This window comes from Crocodylus siamensis, chromosome 2, assembly GCF_052110815.1.
Source record: "Crocodylus siamensis isolate JL-2025a chromosome 2, ASM5211081v1, whole genome shotgun sequence".
Classification (NCBI taxonomy): Eukaryota; Metazoa; Chordata; order Crocodylia; family Crocodylidae; genus Crocodylus; species Crocodylus siamensis.
The window spans coordinates 109773179-109791391 of NC_143396.1; the positions used below are offsets into that span (position 1 = coordinate 109773179).

General features: G+C 46.0%; 1 protein-coding gene and 1 long non-coding RNA gene across 5 annotated transcripts in view; one reads left to right on the forward strand and one right to left on the reverse strand.

Moving 5' to 3' along the window:
• Nucleotides 1–18213, reverse strand: part of LOC149870612 (uncharacterized) — a 20598-nt gene continuing 2385 nt past the window's right edge. Inside the window, exons 1-4 of one of the 3 annotated variants that reach the window (XR_016440793.1) lie at nucleotides 6765–11250; nucleotides 5167–5901; nucleotides 4696–4778; nucleotides 1–4080 (exon numbers count right to left, since the gene is read on the reverse strand). This is a non-coding gene — a long non-coding RNA (uncharacterized LOC149870612). Of the gene's footprint in view, nucleotides 4081–4695; nucleotides 5902–6764; nucleotides 11251–18213 lie in introns of those variants that run through there. The other 2 variants (XR_016440792.1, XR_016440791.1) reach the window with 2 other exon arrangements.
• Nucleotides 11347–18213, forward strand: part of EXOSC9 (exosome component 9) — a 17462-nt gene continuing 10595 nt past the window's right edge. The window contains exons 1-2 of one of the 2 annotated variants that reach the window (XR_016440790.1): nucleotides 11347–18027; nucleotides 18110–18204. Coding sequence is in view for 1 of the 2 variants with exons in the window: in XM_090036582.1 (XP_089892708.1) it covers nucleotides 17962–18027; nucleotides 18110–18204 (161 nt within the window). In the remaining variant the exon portion in view is untranslated. The remainder of the gene's footprint in view (nucleotides 18028–18109; nucleotides 18205–18213) is intronic. The other variant, XM_090036582.1, reaches the window with a different exon arrangement.

The window sequence follows — 18213 nt, forward strand, 5'->3', positions numbered from 1 at the left end:
TTTAGTGTTGCCAGATTTATTTTTACAAAACGTATCATAAGTTTATTAATAACAGCAAGTGTTTGCTACCTGAATTATACATTTAATCTAAAAAATGACTCTACAGCAACATCATGCCACAATACTAGGTCTTGGTGTTAGTTCATTTCTGTCTCAGGGCCTAACCTTTCTCTGGCAGGGAAAAATCCTGGCTCCATTGGGAGTTTTGCTAAGTTCTAACTTGGGAAAACAACTATTGGGGGTGGGAGGGAAGGGGGAAGCCAGGGGTGAATGAAGAGTGCAAAATAAAATCTCCAGGGGGGGAAATTACCTACAGAAGCATAATTTAATAAATATTCAGTTATGACTTGGGAGAGTTCTAAATGTTTATGGCTGTAGGAAATGACAAAGAAGTTGCAATTATTAAATGACTGTATTTCACTATGTCACTGTGATAACTGAACCAGATGGAAACCCCACTGAAATCTTCAAGCCGTGGGGACAGGAGCTCACATCACATGCCCTCCTCTTGAGGATCTGGAATGAGAAGGAAATCCCAGATGACCTCAGGGATGCTATGGGGGCATCCTTCAAGAAAGGACAATCTTCAAGAAAGGAGACAAGTCCAATTTGTGGAAATTACAGAGGGATTGCCTTTGCTGTCCACCACAGGAAAGATCATTGCGAGGACCCGCCTAAACTGTCTCCTTCCATAGCCAGTGAGAAAAAAAGAGCCCTTGTATCCACCCCTTTACTGGCAGCACATCTGGGATTCACCCCACTTTCAGCTGTGCCGGAGATGCCAGGTGCCAGTGGCAGAGACACTCACTGGGGCAGTCAGGGTCCCTGCTCAGGGGCAGGGCCAGAAAACCACACTGGCCCTGATGTCGAGCAGCTGGATGGCTATTCAAGGACCAGTTATTGCCTCGGCAGGGACAACAAGCCCCAACTGTGCAGCGGAGACAGATCCCAACTGGAAGAGAGAACCAGAAGGAAACCAAAAGGAGCTCCTGAGATTGAGACACAATGGGGAAAAAGTGGACTGTTGGGCAGGTGAAGAGCAGCTTTGCTGCTCAAATTGTTTTGTACTCATCCCAAATGGACTGAAAGGCATCTCTGGGGCAAAGCCTGGTGCCTTCAGCTAAGAGGCTGGGTGTGGATAGGATTTTGTGCATCAACGTTAAAGGACTACAGATCCTTTCTAAGGGTCTGAGATTGGAAAGGGTGTATACCAAATAGAGGCTTGAGGCAGGAGTGTACAGGCTAATTTTGGGTCCCTAAGGCCCCATAACTGATCTAAAGTGCTTCATCAGAGAAGGGACTGGCAGTGTTTGTTGCTCTTCTATTCATGGACTAGGACAGCTCCTAGGCTGACTTAACTCTTAATAGTTTTCCATCAAAGTTGTGGCAGGTGAGATTAAGTAAGGACAGGAGCACCCTAATCTTGAGGCAGGGATGCAATAGAGCCATCCCTGTTTACATCATGACTAGCCAGAGCCGTTCCTGGGGGGGGTGGTGTGTGTGTGTGTGTGGGGGGGGCAAGCGGCTTAAGCAGGCTTGAGGGATGGAGAATAGCCAGACCACAGAGTTGGCAGGGCGGTGGCAAGCCAGGGCGTGGCAGAGCCAGCAGTGCACGGCTGACACAACAGGACCTGTACAGCACTGTCCCCCTCCCCTTCCTCAAGGATGGCCCTGTGGCTAGTCATGTCACCGAGATGGACTTAGCTACATTGGGAAGGTGGCAATGACTCAGTAACAAGGATCCTTTTGAGGTACAGATACCCACCAAAATTTGTCACTATTCTTTGCCTACCCCATGATGGTATGCACGTGGTAGTTCTCAGTAACGGATCTATCACAGATCCCTTTGAGGTAAAGACAGGAGGCAAGCAAGGCTGCATCACTGCTTCAACACTCTTCTCAGTATTCCTTACTGTGATGCGTCATCTGACCACAAACAAGCTTCCAATTGGAGTGGAGTTAAACTACTGAATAGACGGTTAACTGTTTAATTTCAGCCAAATTCAAGACCACCCTGACCTGTCATTGACCAGTACACTAGTGATGTTGTAATCTGTGCTCACTTGGAAGCAGACCTTCAGGCAGTCTTCAATGTCTTTACTGAGCCATACAAGAAAATGGGACTGATGCTTAACAATCAGAAGACTAAGGTCCTCCATCAACAAGGTCTTAAGGAGCAGTCCACAACTCCAGTAATTCAGATTCATAGTGAGACTCTGGATAACGTTATTTCCTGTACCTCAGAGCCCATCTCTTGCAGAAGGCTGACAAAGAAATCCAACATTGCCTCAAACATGTAAGAACAGCTTTCTGATGCCTGAGGAAATGGGTGTTCAAAGATTGTGACATCAGATCTGAAACCAAGCTTGTGGTTTATCAAGCACTTATGATCCCCATCTTACTGTACAGAGCTGAGACATGGACAACACACTGAAGACACCTCAAGTCATTGGAGACATATATCATCAATGCTGCTTGTGGAAGATTCTTGGAATCCAGAGGGAAGAGAGATGCATTAACATTAGCATCCTCTTACTAGCAAACACCAGGAGCATCAAGGCAATGATCATCTGACATCAACTTCACTGGGCCAGCCACATCATCCAGATGTTTGACTTTAGCTTCCCAAAGCAAGTTTTATTCTCCCAGCTCAGTCAAGGTGGACATTCAAGAGGAGGACAGAGAAAGTGCTTCAAGAACATGCTCAAGGCCAATAAGGAAAAAATGCAACATCAACATCAACTTGTGAGAGACTATCATCCAGGACTGCCCCAAATGGAGGAAGAGCTTGCTGCAAGGATGTCAGTACTTTGAAATTTTGCAATAACAGGAGATGGAAAAGCAAAAGCAGCATGTTGCGGACCAAATTAAGAATCTGGAGCAGGGGTGGGCAAAATGCGGCCCAGAGGCTGGGTGCAGTCCACCAGGCCATTCTATCTAGCCTGTAGAGCCCCTAAAAAAAAATTTAGAAAATTAATATGCATCTGCCCTGGGCTGCCTGTCATGTTGCCTTCGATGGCTTGCCAAAACTCAGTAAGCAGCCCTCTGCCCAAAAGAATTGCCCGCCCCTGATCTGGAGCCATCCACCGCTCACAGAAACATGACCTTGCAGCAGAGTCTGTTGATCCCAGATCAGCCTCATCAGCCATCTTTGGACCCACAGATAAAACACTCTTCCTTGACTGCAAGGGATTGCCTTAAAAAAAAAAACCATTCCTGTGCTTCACTTTCAGTTTCCTACAGAAACTGACCTGTTTCTCCCTCTTCAAGCTAACAATTTGTTTTATTTACTGACTGTTAATGAAATAATTAACAACTATCCTCATTTGTCTAGGCATTAGATTTTTTTAATGTGATGTCACAGTTAGTTTGCATTAGAATGGGGAACTTTTGAACCCTTAATTTATATAAATTAAACATCTCAAAGCCTTTATTTAAATATGTTAACAAAGTTGAAAAGGCAATATTACAAAGTGATTTCAAACAATTCAGCACAAGGAAAGACTAATTTAATAAAAGGGAAACATATTCCTGGTTGCCTTGGTGCAAAAGGCACTGCGATAGATAATAACATACTAAATCATATACTACACATAAAGTCATTTGCTGGGGGCAGGCAGCATGACATGAGTTTTTATCATAGGCAAAAATTTCACACAAAAATAAATACCACTTTTCAATTAACTGCCAATTTGTGCTGCCCACTGGCCTGCAGCATCAACAGTCTCTGTAGTACTCTTAATCTATTTTCAACAACTGTTGCTTTGAAGCAGGGCACAAATATGATAACTCAAAGCTTTCTGAGTTGTATTGGTACTAGAAATGCGTAAGCCAGTTAAGTTCAAGTCTAGAATGTTACCACTATATCCCAGCTAGCACCTTTCAGCGCTAATCAGTTTATATCAACCTTCCTGTTCTTCCTTGACCCACACATCTCATCTTCTCCACTACTCATACATTTCAAGAGCACCAGGGCATGATTTGTCACTTGTGCTGTAGAGTGCTCTATTACAGCACAAAAACATCCAAGGCTCCTTCCTTTAGAGTATCCATTCAGGTATATGCATGTCCTTTCAGGCACTGTGGGACCCAAGTAGAGGGAAAACTTTAGAGCAGCAGTAAATTTGCAGTGCACAATGAACCAAAGACTAGCAGGCTGTCAGAACTGCTGTGCCTCCATATCAAAATGGTTCACAAACGTAACAGCAGCAGGAAGACAACAGAAACAAAAGCAGCTAGTGATCAGCAGGACACAAAAAGAAATAGATGAGATAAGGCACTAGGTAATAAAGGCACTATATGGGGTAGGCAGGGAGGAAAGAGATTACTCAGAGTGAGGGTAGTGAGGCTTCTTAGGATCCCAGCCTGGCAGTTAGATCAGAGCACAATGTAGTAGTAAATTCATAATTTTTTGCTGGCACAAAATTCAAGGATGAGCAGCACATTGGTTTATAGAACACTCAAATATCCACCTCAGTTTATAAAACTTGAGGAACTGTGGATAGGCAGAAGCAAGGGGTTGCATGCAACAATTACGACATAAACCAAGAATTTAGAGATCTGGCTCCAAACCTTTGCTATATCAGAGGTCCTATGTAACCTCAGACAACTTATTTAGGCAAGACTAAAACAGCACCATTGCATGATGACTATGATTACTGGCCAGGTAAATAACTGACACACTTCTGAACTTACCCTTTATCATGTCTTCTAAAAGTATCACATTGTCCATAGTCAACCCAAATGAACTTTATTAGCGTGAGACTGATAATTTAGCACTTTAGGAGAAAGAAAAGAATATAAGTATTCAGCATAAGTTTTTACCAAACATCTTTCCCATTCACTTCTGGAGTTTTACAGCAGAATTGTGATATATTAAAAATCTATATTCTCTCCAAAAGTCTGTGTCTGAAGATGTAACTTTTACAGGAGGGTTGTTAGCAACAAGGCTAAGAAAATTCAGGAAACTTTTCTGTTTCCTGCATTTCTAAGAACCAGTCCAAACCAGTTCCTTAGTGGTCCCCAGAAAGTGTCATCTAGACAAGACTGAACAGTCTGAGGAAGATTTACTCCTTAAAAAGGGAGACCACTTTGCATCTGACATGCATCTGGCTCACTATTATAATTGGGGCTCAGTTGGATGAGGTCTAGCCTATATTTTCTTACCATGTTTCATATGAATGTGTTTGAATGTTCCCAAGCACACTATTTTCAGGCCTCAATTATGAAATGGACTTCTAGAAAAGTGAGATCAAAGGACTTTGACTTTATTAAGCAGTTACAAAACATCAATACATATGCAAAACCTCTATCAGTTACTATGCAGAACTACCCCTGCACATTGCAGGCTATTCTCATCATTAGTAATCTATGGGACATGATACATTGGAATCCAACTGACTGGTTCATCAGCAAGGGCCACATTCAGCTGCACAGTAGGGTCATACATGTTGCATAAAGAAATGGAATAGCACCTGGATCCTTTACAGAGCTCTATTCCTTACCCCTGGCAAAATTGAGGGCTTGTGAACTGGCCAGGCTATACAGAGACACAGCAAACAGCAGTGCAGGACCACTGAGATGCTCCAGCTTTTATTTCAAAGGGTGCTGTGCTGCTTACCCAATCAGATGTGCGGAGGTGATCTTTACTCTTTGGAGTAAAAATCTCACCAAACAGCCAGTCAATTTATTCTTAGTTTGGCAACCTGCTGCAAACCTAGGGGTTTTGAACCATCCTGATATTAAAAAAATCTGGGTTTTACTGTTAAACTCTTTTATAGAGCAACAAGCCATATGTGATCCTCTGTGTTGAGCAGCATGGAATACCAGTAGTCAGGGAAAATCCTGGTGTTCTTTGTGGACATCTTTTCCAGATGATCTATGGAATGAGCAGCAGTCAATCTGTTAAAAACCACAGCATCAGTAGCCATTAGTGGTAGAGAAACAGTAAAGAAACATCAGTGTTTGATATAACACTGTTTGATATTGAACAAGATTTTTTTTGGATAATCCAAGTGCCTAGTAGGATGAGATTTTACTGACCTGCCCAAATTCCTAACTGTACTAGAAGGAATCTGTTTACATGATTTAACACAAAGCTAATTTACTAAGGTCTGAAGTCTTTTGTTATGCATTGTACACACTACCATTTAGCTAATGGTTCATCCTTAATGAGTTCTCAGATCCTTCCAGATTCCACATCCTTTAACATGTTATTGGTATTAAACCATAGCTCCCACAGACATCAGAAATCATTGTTTTCTCTTTTCAAGTTTTTTTGTCATCTACTTTACTTTAATTAAATCATTAATCTTGGCATATGTTTTCTTAAACCAGCTTGGCAATATCATATACATTCCAGACAGTATATTTTTTTGTTTAGTAACCAAACTACTAATTCCTTGCAGCACAGGTTTTAAAATATGATTAATTTGTTGATGTTCAAAATAACTCTCACGCCTTCTAATAACTCATACATTACCCATGTTCCAAACTGAGATCCAAGACTCAACAGATTTGGGATATTATCAAGAAACCCTTCTGGTTTTAAAAATACAGATTTTACTTTTGCCTAAATTGCTATTGGATTTTGCATTTATCCTTGCTAAGGATTTTATTTATAAATAAGGAAAGATAAAAAGTTTGAAAATATACATGATATCATACATGTCATGTCATACTTCAGTGTGATATATTCAAAACAACTGGTATATGTGAAGTCAGAAAAGGGAAAAGTCTCTGTAGGATTAAGTGTGGCTGGTTACCTTCTTACGTTAGATTTCCTGATGCTTTGTCCACAGATTTCTCAGTTCTAGCTAACACTGTATTTCCTTTCTTTCTTTACCAGTACACATGAATGTTGTATTGAATGCATTCTTCTTTCTTAGGACCACGATGAGAACTAATGCATTTTTAATAATTTAATAGTAATGTAATAACTTAATTTAATTTTGGTAGTATTATTCCAGAAATAAGTTGTCTGCCTTTTTGCCATTTTAATCTACATGCAACCAAATCGAAAATCTCAGGTACAAATTTATGCATGCCATCGTAACAGGAAGGAAAATGCTGCCTTTTACAATTCCTTTCATCTGTCTTAGCTGGACTGAAAGCTGTTAGTTTCCATTAGTCTTTGGTGTTGAAAGTAGCTGGTCTCACAGGACGAGATCATATTCCTGGAATAGATTAATTATGTGTAATCTATTCTAGGCTGTTTGAATACCTGAAAAAACAAAACAAAAACACAAGCACAAAAATTAAGTAGGTGCTCCTTGCTTTTTTTCATTACTAGGTTAACAAGAAAGCATACTATGAAGTGATTTTTTCAGAGACTTGACCAAAGTGGAGGAGTAGGGTCTGGCTCGGGGGTTGTCAACCAGGTACTTAGAAAGTATGTAGAGGGTACGCATGGGCAAGCAAGTGGGCAGGGATGTGGCACATCCTGGGGTGCGGCACTTTCCGATACTTTGCTTCTTACCCAGGGAGGGGTGTGCTAGGCGCTGCTGGCCCCATGCTGCACACTGTGGTGCCTTCCCACTCCTCACCTCAGCTTGCTGTTTTTTCCCCCAGAGCAGGGCTGGGGTTGAGGGCAGCAGTGCTCCTCTGTGGGCTGCACATGTGCCACCCACCCAGGAAGGGGTGGGGCTCACACACAGCGGCCGCAGCCACCACTACACCCTGGCACTGCTGCCATGCCCTGCACTGCTTTCCTGCAGCTAGTCGCACGTGCAGCTCCATGGGCTGCTGACGCACCTCACACCTTGCACCCTGCCCTTCAGCAGCCCATGGAGATGCGTGTGCGACCGACCATGGGAAAGCAGTGTGGCAGTGGTGGTGTGGGGAGTGGCAGTGAGCCCACCTCAAGCTGGGCAGCCGGGCAGCTCATGTGTGGCCCACAAAGGAGCACCGCTGTCCTCACCTCCCTCTCTGCCCCGTTCCTGGGACTGGGCACAGAAACAAAAATTTACCCCCTTCTCTATCTGCCCCCCGCAGTCCCTTCCCTCTTCCCCACCCTGTCCCAACCCTTCCCCTCACACACACTTACCTGCTGGGTGGGGAGGGGCACATGCATGTGTCTGCATCTCTATGTGTCTGTGTATGTATGTGTACGTGTTTGTCCCCTGCCTGCCCGGCTGCACCAGGTACATGATGTTGCATGGCTCTTGGGGCAGTGGGGTACAGAGTCCAGCCTGCAGCAGCAGCTGCCTCTATCTCACACACACATCTGGGGGGCATGTGTCCCCTGGACCTCCACTGTGGTGCGACGAGTGACACGAACTGCCCCCCCCATCCCCACCTCTTAAAGCCAACAAAAAAAATATAAAGGGGTACGTGAGCTGAAACTTCAGAGGCAGAAGGGGTACACTTGTTTAAAAAGGCTGAAAACCCCTGGTCTGGCCTTTTGTCATTACAAAGTAGGCAGGAAAAAAATGCTACTCATGTTTACCATGCACTAGGCATGGTAGTAGATGGAGTTTGGGCCTCAGCATCTTCATGCAGTCCTGTTATCACCATCAGGATCAGAGCACAGACAGTAGCGCCTGCATTCTTGTACTCTGGAGTTCTTAATTTCTTTGACTGGGTGTCATGGCACATTTCATCTGCATTCTTCTTTTTTCTACATTCTCCTACCTGTAATTCTTTTAAAGCAACAAAGCCCTTCGATCTGGTATCGCATGATCACCTCTTGGCAAAACTGGCCAATTGTGGCCTTGGGTCCACCATGATCTGCTGGCTGGGAAATTGGCTCCGTGGTCAGACCCAGAGGGTAGTAATTGATGGAAGTCAATTATCATGGTGTCCTGTGACCAGTGGGGTCCCCCAAGGCTCCATCCTTGGACCCATATTGTTCAACATCTTCATTAATGATGTGGACATTGGAGTCAGGAGTGGACTGGCCAAGTTCGCCGATGACACCAAACTTTGGGGCAAAGCATCCACACCAGAAGACTGGACAGGCTCAGCAAATGGGTGGGCAAGAACCTGATGGTGTTTAACACCGAAAAATGCAAGGTTCTCCACCTTGGGAAGAAAAACCTGCAGCATCCCTATAGGCTCGGCAGTGCTACGCTGACTAGCACTACAAAAGAAAGAGACTTGGCAGTCATCACTGACCACAAGATAAGCATGAGCCTGCAATACGATGCTGCAGCTAGTAAAGTGACCAAAAAGCTGGCTTGCAACCATAGATGCTTCTCAAGCAAATCCCGGGACATCATTCTCCCCTTGTACTTGGCCTTGGTGAGGCCACAGTTGGAGTACTGTGTCCAGTTTTGGGCTCCACAATTCAAAAAGGATGTGGACTTGCTTGAGAGAGTCCAGAGAAGAGCCACGCGCGTGATCAGAGGTCAGGAAAAGACAACAAGCTGAGAGCCATGGGGCTCTTTAGCCTGGAAAAGCGCAGGCTCAGGGGTGATCTGATGGCCACCTATAAGTTTATCAGGGGTGACCCACCAGTATCCGGGGGAACATTTGTTTACCAGAGTGCCCCAAGGGATGACAAGGTCAAACGGTTATAAACTACTACAAGACCATTTCAGGCTGAACATAAGGAAGAATTTCTTTACTGTCCGAGCCCCCAAGGTCGGGAGCAGCCTGCCATCTGAGGTGGTTCAAGCACCTACACTGAACACCTTCAAGAGTAAACTGGATGCTTATCTTGCCCATCTGACTTCCTGCCCTTTGGGTGGGGGGCTGGACTTGATGATCTTCTGAGATCCCTTCCAGCCCTAATGTCTATGAAATCTATGAAAACAACAAAACTATAAAGCAAGCTGTCACGGGGCGGAGTCCTAGGAGCGGCCGTGATCTCTCCTAGCGCCCCCTACCATGCCAAGTTGGTGTAAATGCACCCTCGTTTTCGCCCGCCATGTCTTTGATGTTAAGAATATTAAGGGAGGCTGCCTCTTGTCCTCCCTGACACGGTACCCCTGACGTATTCAAGTCTGTGCACTGCCTAAGGTGACTCCGTGCACTAAAGCCTTAGGGGTTACGCGTGGCTCCTACCACCCCTGATACCACGCCCCAAGCCTCGCAGATGTACCGGATGTTGTCTAGTTAAAATCCTACCTGTGCCCTCATGGGCACCCCTGGCTCCTCATGGGTTCCCTGGGCTCATCTTTCCCCGGCCCAGGCCCAGGCCCTCACAGGCTCTCTGGCCTCTTTCTCACTGGCCTGCGTCCTCACAGACGCTCCCCGGCCGTTCCTTCCTTACAATTGTCCGCACTCCCCGTGGACGCTCCCTGGCCTCTCTCGCGGCCATCTTGCCTGTGCCCTCATGAGTGCTCCCTGGCTTCTCCCGTCTCACAGATGCCCGCATTCCCTGTGGACGCTCTCTGCCCTCTCTCACGGCCGTGCCCACACGGGGGCTCTCTCTCATCATCCTGCCCGCACTGGGGTCCTGCCTAACAATCGGGGCTCAGGTGGCCGTAGCCGTGCCTGGCCCCCAAATCCCTTCCCCGGGCTCCGCCCCCACTAGGGCCTTTCTCTGCGCTTGGGGCTCAGGTGGCCGTAGCTGTGCCTGGCCCCTAAATCCCCTCCTTGGGTCTACAACTCCTGTGGGGCTCAGGCAGCCTCGACCCTACCTGGCCCCCAATGCACTGTGCCCTTTCTCAGGGCTGGGGTCAGTGCACCCCTAAATGCTGTGCCCTCTCTGGCATCGGGGTCCCCACACCACTGTGGAGTCCCTGTGAGGCCTCCTCCAACCCCTATTAGCTTCAACCGGACCTCCGGTATAACCACAAACAACAACATATAATAACATAAGCCAATCGGCTACAAATCAAACTAAGCCTCATGGCTAAATGTCAACCTCTATGTCACCTGGCTAATCATCAATCAAATCCCTACTAGGGCTTTCTCCTCCCCGTATCCTTGAGCCGAAGCTACTCAGGCCATCAAGCTTTTCTAGGCTACCTACTCTAGCAGAGCTCCTTCTCCCTTGGATGTTAGCAGGGAACTGCCTCTCTGGCCTCAGGCTGGCTTGTTTATATAGGCCAGGCCCTGCCCCCTTCTGGTCAGCTGACCAAACTGCAGTTGCTCCAGCAACCGGCACCTGTAACTCTTTACAGAAGCAGGGCACTGAAGTGCCCTGCGACACAAGCAATACAATAAAACGCCACTTTCCCCAGTTTCTCTCCCTAAAAAAGGCAAAACCAAGGAACACTCTTTAAGAGTATACAACCAGGGCACTCTGCAGATCCTTTTAACCCCATGGGTTGAATTGGCCCTTCCCTTTGAAGCACAGCTGGCTAAATGGTTTGCTTGCTCTGAAACCCAACCTTTCCCCCACTTCAGGTTCAACCCCCCCCCCGCCCCGAGAGCTAGGAGCAGTAATATAAGATGGACTGAAAAACATAAGAGGTACAGAAATATGTTTGTTCTTTTCTTCTTTGGAAAGTTTTGGAAGTGCAATATATAAGCATTGTCCGTACACAACCTTAAAACATTGTCCTTTCCCTTCCAAAAGTTGGTGGGTATTTTCATGGCTGACTTTTTGATTGCTTTACAACTGCACAGGATACAGATAGCATGGGTTAAGGTAGCAATAAATATAATGCTTAAACTCAGAACAGTATGTTTTATATTAAGAGCATGAAGATAAATGTACACAGAAACCTTCTTTTGTATGTATGTGAAAATATCTGCATCTTAAGATGAAACTATCACAAACTTGCAGCATAAAGAACAGGTCAGCCTGTTTGGAAACTATGCATTCTTGTTTGAGATCTCTGAGTTTATCTTGCGAATTGTGCCTAGATGTCTGCACAACTGACAGTGCCAATACTGCATGGCGCCCCATGGCACACAAGTTGACACTGTATGCTGTCAGGTGCATCTGAACTCAGTAATTTCTTATATAATCTACGGTTAGCAATTGACTGAAAATCAGCATCAGATACCAGGAATCCTTTATCAAAGCAAACTTCTGCCTTGGGATGCTCTGCGCAAATCTTAGCTGCATACAAGAATACCTGCTTAAAATCATCTTGCAATTTTTGCATAAAAATATTAATTTTATTCCATTCCACATTCATACGGCTGGTTTCACATTAAAATGCTTTTGCAGTCTTATTTCTCTGCTGATCACTATTCCAAAAAAGACTGTTTTGTTGCAGTGGAAGGAGTAGCCCAAATATCTAAAAGAAATAAGGGAGCTAGAAACAAATATGGGCTGTCCCAAATTTCCCTATTCACTTTTCAAACTTTCTAGCTTCAGTTTGGTAATTGTGTTTGATTTCTTCACCTATCCAGAAGACCAAGGATAATACAGAATACATGGCATCTCATTCCCATTGTCCACAGGCAACTTTTCCTGCCAAATGAGCTCCTTGATCAGATTCATATCTGCTAGTAAATTCCAAGGGCAGAATATCTGGTCCACTAGCATGCACGCAGTGACTGCAGCTGTTTGAGCTTAGAATCATAGAAAACTACGGTTGGAAGGGACCTCTGGAGGTCTAGTCCAACCCCCTGCTCAAAGCAGGACCATCTCCAGCCAGGGATTGGTCTAGCCAGGTCTGGAAAACCTCCAAGGATGGAGATTCCACCACCTCTCTGGACGACATGTTCCAGTGCTTTACTAACCTTCTAGTGAGAAAATTCTTCCTAATATCTAACCTAAAACTTCCCTTGGTGGAACTTGATACCTTTGCTCCTTGTTTTGTCATCTGCCAGCACTGAGAACATACTCTTTCAAACTCCCCTTCACGTAGTTGAAGGCTGCTGTTAAATCCCGTCTTCTCTTCTCCAAACTAAATAAGCCCAATTCCCCCAGCTTCTCTTCATAAGTCATGTCCCCCAGCCCCCTCACCAGTTTTGTAATCCTCCACTGGATTCTCCAATTTGTCCACATCCTTTCTGTAGTTGGGGGCTATAAACTGAGCACAGTACTCCAGCTGTGGCCTCACCAGTCCTGAACAGAGGGGAATAAACAGTTCCCTTGACCTGCTGGCACCACTCCTAATAATGCAGCCCAGTATGCTGTTAGCCTTCTTGGCAACAAGGGCACACTGTTGGCTCGTATTCAGCCTGTTGTCCACTGTAATCCCCAGGTCCTTTTCTGCAGAGCTGCTGCTCAGCCAGTCAGCTCTCAACTTGTACCAGTGCATGGGATTGCTCTGTCCTACGTGCAGGACTTTGTACTAGCCCTTGCTGAACCTCATGAGATTCCTTTTGGTCCAATCCTCCAGTTTGTCCAGGTCACTCTGAATCCTAGCCCTACATTCCAGCATATCTACTGCTCTCCCTGGCTTGGTGTCATCTGCAGACTTGCTGAGGGTGTACTCTATGCCATCTTCCAGGCCACTGATGAAGACATTGAACAAAACTGGCCCCAGGACCAACCCCTCCACTTGATATCGGCTGCCAACTAGACATCAAGCCACTGATTATTACCCTCTGAGCCCAATCCTGCAGCCAGTTTTCTATCTACCCTACAGTCCATTCATCCAGCCCATACTTCCTTAGCTTGCCTGCAAGAAAGTTGTGGGAGACCATATCAAAAAAACCCTTGCTAAAATCAAGTTAGACCACATCCAGTGGTCTCACACCCCTAATCCACAGAGCCAGTCATGTCATCATAGGAGGCAATCAGGTTGGTCAGAACCCATGCCGACTGTTCCTTGTATTGGAAAAGCCTCTGTTCATTTGGACATTTACCACTTTGGTACAGCAACAGCTGTGTTAACTGGCACTTCATTAGCCAGAAATCTCTACTAATCAGCATTCTAAGGAAGTGGCAAAAGCGAAACTGGAAGTACCACTTCTGGGGGACTTCCGGTTTTGCCGCTGTGAGCTGAGTTTTTTGTTGTCACTTCTTTAGCCCACGGCCTGGGGCAAAGCAGCCAGCGCGGGGCCTTCCCCCCCCCGCCGTGTCCTCCAGCACACTGACGCTGGGGAGTGCACCTGATGGTGCACATTTGATTGATTAATAGGCATATTTGATTAACCAGCATCCCCCATTTCTGGGGGATGCCAGATAACAGAGCTTTTACTGTATTTAGTGGGATTGCTCTTCACACAAACAAAGCAATTTTACAAATGATATGGTTTGGAGGCCACCTTCCTATTGTTCCCAATCTCTGCATTGTTTTATGGGAGTCCAGATGTTCACCAGTAGGTTTTTCATGGACTGAAATCACGTAAAATCCAAATCCATTATTGGGTATGCCATCTATGCAATAGATGGACCCATCTACAAGAACCACCAAAAGAAAATAGGAGATGGTTCAAAAGGTTGAAGTAAAGATGAGAGAGGTTTAAGTTAGACTGGGATCCTGGTAATGGACACTCATGAAGATACCATCATACAGTGCACAGATGAAAGAGGTGAAGATGTACATTTCCACTTTAATGTCTTTGTCCTACTATACTAGAGACCACCATGCAAGGCTAACATTAGCATTAGAGAGCCATCCTTTTCTGGAGAGGAGATTTAAGTGTGAAAAAAGTGTAAAAAAATCTAATTAAATAAGCAGTTCATGCAAACTTGAATCTGAAAGCTGAGGCAGCACACTTTAGCTTATAGGAGCTAGTGTTTTAGGCACATGGATTTTCTTTGTATCGATGTATTGCAGAATCAGTGTAGAGAATGGTCCAGTTAAAACAACACTGAAAGCAGAAGGCTGTTCAGGGTGATGCATGGAGCTAAACAGGAGCTAAAGATGAAGAGTGTTCCAGTGCCAAAGCTAGGACATTAAAAAAAAATACACAAAATGTGGTAGAAAGGAGCTACAATAGCAGCAAAATTCTTTAAATTTTTTTTTGTCATAGTCTACAAGCCCAAGAAAGGAATAAAGGGTAGAAACACTAGTATGTAAAGATCACCTGTCAATATGGTCTACCTCTTGTTGAGAAGGAATGTTTGTCTTTTGATCAGGTGCTTCTAGGAAAAACTATGCTAATAACTAGGCTCCCTTTGTATTACATTTTAGAGCAGGTTTTTGTAGTAATTAAATACCTCATCTAGCACTTTCAAACGTTTCTCCAAAGCAGCTGTTGTCAAGTAAATGTTATTTACATACACGAAAAAGGAGCAGCAAGGGAGGAAAAAAATGCCAGTAACACTTGCTTTATTTGCTAATGAGAAAGGACAGCAAGTCGTAAATTTCCAAAGGCAAACAGGTGCATGTATACTGCTGGCCTTTAAACAAGAATACAAACTTAGGGTAGCAGCATCAATCTAAAGAGAGGAACCAAAAACCATTATAAATGCCCATAACAGAAAAATACCACAGCTCCACAGTAAAAGATCTGAACTAACTAGCAATTAAAGAGAGGTTGTTAGCTGTGTTAGTCTGAAGTCAGACAGAAGTCAGGGCAGAGTTGCACCACATAGACAACTAATTTAGAAATACGCATGTATAAGGTGCAACTCCACCTACTAATATACAGATACTTGCTTCTGTAGGAAAATACCATATTTTCTTGCATATAACCTACCCCTCCCCCCCCAAAAAAACAGCTGAGGACAATTGGGGTGCACCTTATATGTAAAGAAAAGGGATGCCCACGGGCTTGGAAATTTGGAGAAGGGGAGGTAGAATGTTGGGAACCTCCCACCACTACCTCCCCACACTATAAAATTTCCAGACCCACAAGGAACTTCCCTCTCCAACCACACATCAGATCAGGCAGGCACTTGGGGTTGGTATGCAGCCAGACTTGGTACACCAGGTCCAACCCAGCACATAGGCCCAGAGGCAGCATGCCAGATCTGACCCTGTGTACTGGCTCCAGAACCACGTACCAGAATGGACCCAGTATGCCAAGTCCCCATACCGGGTCTGAAGCCGGGCCACACATTAGGTCTGACCCCATGCACTGCCTGGGACTGCGTACTAGCTCTAGCAAACGTGTGGAATCGGACTTGCCGCCCAAGATCCACAGAGCCAACCAGCATGCAGGGCTGGCAGCAGTCCCAGCTCTAGAGCTGCTGCCACTCTTACCAACACATTTTTCTTCTTCAGGTTCCCTTTCATAGGTGAATACTATATATGAAGGTGAACTGTATGAGAAAAAATACAGTAGCCTGGTGTTACCTACTTACATTTATGTTAGTGAGTAGGGGTGCACTGATATATCAGTTTATACCGTATCAGCACTGATAAAAGGAAAATTGACGTTATTGGCAATCAGCTTTTTTTGGCTGATGTCACCGATAAATGCCCTGTGCATTTGTGCAGCTGCATGCATGCAAATGATCAAGAATGCAGCCTGGCAGCTTGGAGAATAGCATCCAGCTGGTAAGTCTGTAGGGGAAGGGCATACGCAGATTGAGGTCCCCATGGCAAGAGAGGGAATACAGCAGAAGCAGATACTTCCCAGCTTGGGTGGGACAAAGGACAGAGCCATGGGGGTGCAGGTCCCACTGCTGCATGCACCCCTGTGGGAGGTATAGGGGGCATGTGCCTCCCGGATTTGTGTGGGTTGAGGGCAGGATGCCCGCTGCAGGACTGAGGCTGGGGGCCATGCCAGCCAATTTCCAGTGGAGGGGGCTAGGCTAGAGCTGTAGTCAGGGGCAAGGCAGGTAATGGTGACACTGGGAGGGGGGCTACAGGGAATTTTGGGGTGGACATGCCCCCCATGCTTCCTCTGAGGGTGTGAACAGTGGTGGGAGCTGCTCTCCTGCTTGGATAAGCCTGTGGCTCCTTCTTGTGCCCCACCCTGGCCAAGCAGCACCTGCCTCGGGCCCTACCCCACTTCCTCCCTCACTGTAGGGGCCTTGATCTGTGTCCACACAACCATTCCCCCCACTAGACTTACTGGAGAACACCATCTGGCCAAGCTGCCAGGCTATATTGGTTATCAGATCAGTATCAGCTAATACGGCTAGTTAATAATTGGCATTCGCCAAAAATATCTTTATCGGTACATCTGCACTAGTGAGAAACACCAGGGGTCTGCGCAATTATGCAGGTGGAGCAGTTCCTATTGTTTTAAACAGATTATTTTAGCAGTACAAGGATAAGGGTATTAATGGAGTATTAATAAACCCAACTGTTTTGGGTTTATAACTAATTAATTATAAACCCAAAACAGTAACAGTCCTTTCCCCCCGCCACACATGTATTTTTCAAGGGCTAAAGCCTGCAATGAACTGACTGCCCAGAGTTTTCCATCTATTGACTCCTCTGTGAAATTCTATGAAATATGAACTTTCATCTCTACCCAGGAGAACTTTTACAGTCTTCTCCAATGCCTGATGTGGCTGTTTGTGCCCAAAAGCTTGCAATTAAAGATTTTTTGTTGTTGCAAACTTCTTGTTGGTCTAACAAAAGATATCACCTTTAGTAGAGTCCTGATTGCCTTTTCCTCTAGACCAATACAGCTACAACCTGGAAAGCTGACTCCTGAATTAACACTCATAAGTTAAACCTGGTATGCAAACAGGGAATGTGAACAGGCAGAGAGCTGCCACGGACAGGGATAACCGAGCTCTCCTCACTAGTACAACTGCCACAGGGGGAGGCATGCACGCATCAGGACAGCAAGTATCACATTTTCTTGGTCATCACAGAAAATGCTGGTTAGAAAGGACCTCAGGAAGGCACCGAGCCCAAACCCCTTCTCGAAGCAGGGGCTGCATCCCTAACTAGATCATCTTGAGCCAGGGCTTTGTCTAGCCAGGTCTTCAAAACCTCCAAGGACGCTGAGTCCACCACCTGCGCCAACGTTTCGCTACTCCTTCTGAGCAAGCCCTTCGCCCACAGGCCCCGCTCCGCAGAGAGCAGGTTCCACCACGGCGGGGGGTGGGCAGCACACAACCCTTAGAATCACCCCCTCTACGACCCAGTGGCAGGGTCAAACATCTCCCGTGTTTTTAAACGCGACGCCACTGCTACCACCCCCCGCACAGCCACAAGGAATGCGCGGATCCTGCTGGCGCGTGCGCAGTGGCGTCTACCGCGCGGATGATGACGTAAGCAGGGTGCGACTGTGAGACGGGTAGCTCGCGCCACCATGAAGGAGACGCCGCTGTCTAACTGCGAGAAGCGCTTCTTGCTGCGCGCCATCGAGGAGAAGAAGGTGCGAGACCAGCCCCCCCACTTTCCCATCCTCCCCCCGCTTTCCCTTCCCCTCCCCGCTGACTCCGCTCTCGGCCTTGCAGCGCCTGGACGGGCGGCAGAGCTACGACTACCGCAACGTGCGCGTCTCTTTCGGCGCCGACTATGGCTGCTGCGTCGTGGAGCTGGGGAAGACCAGGTAACACCG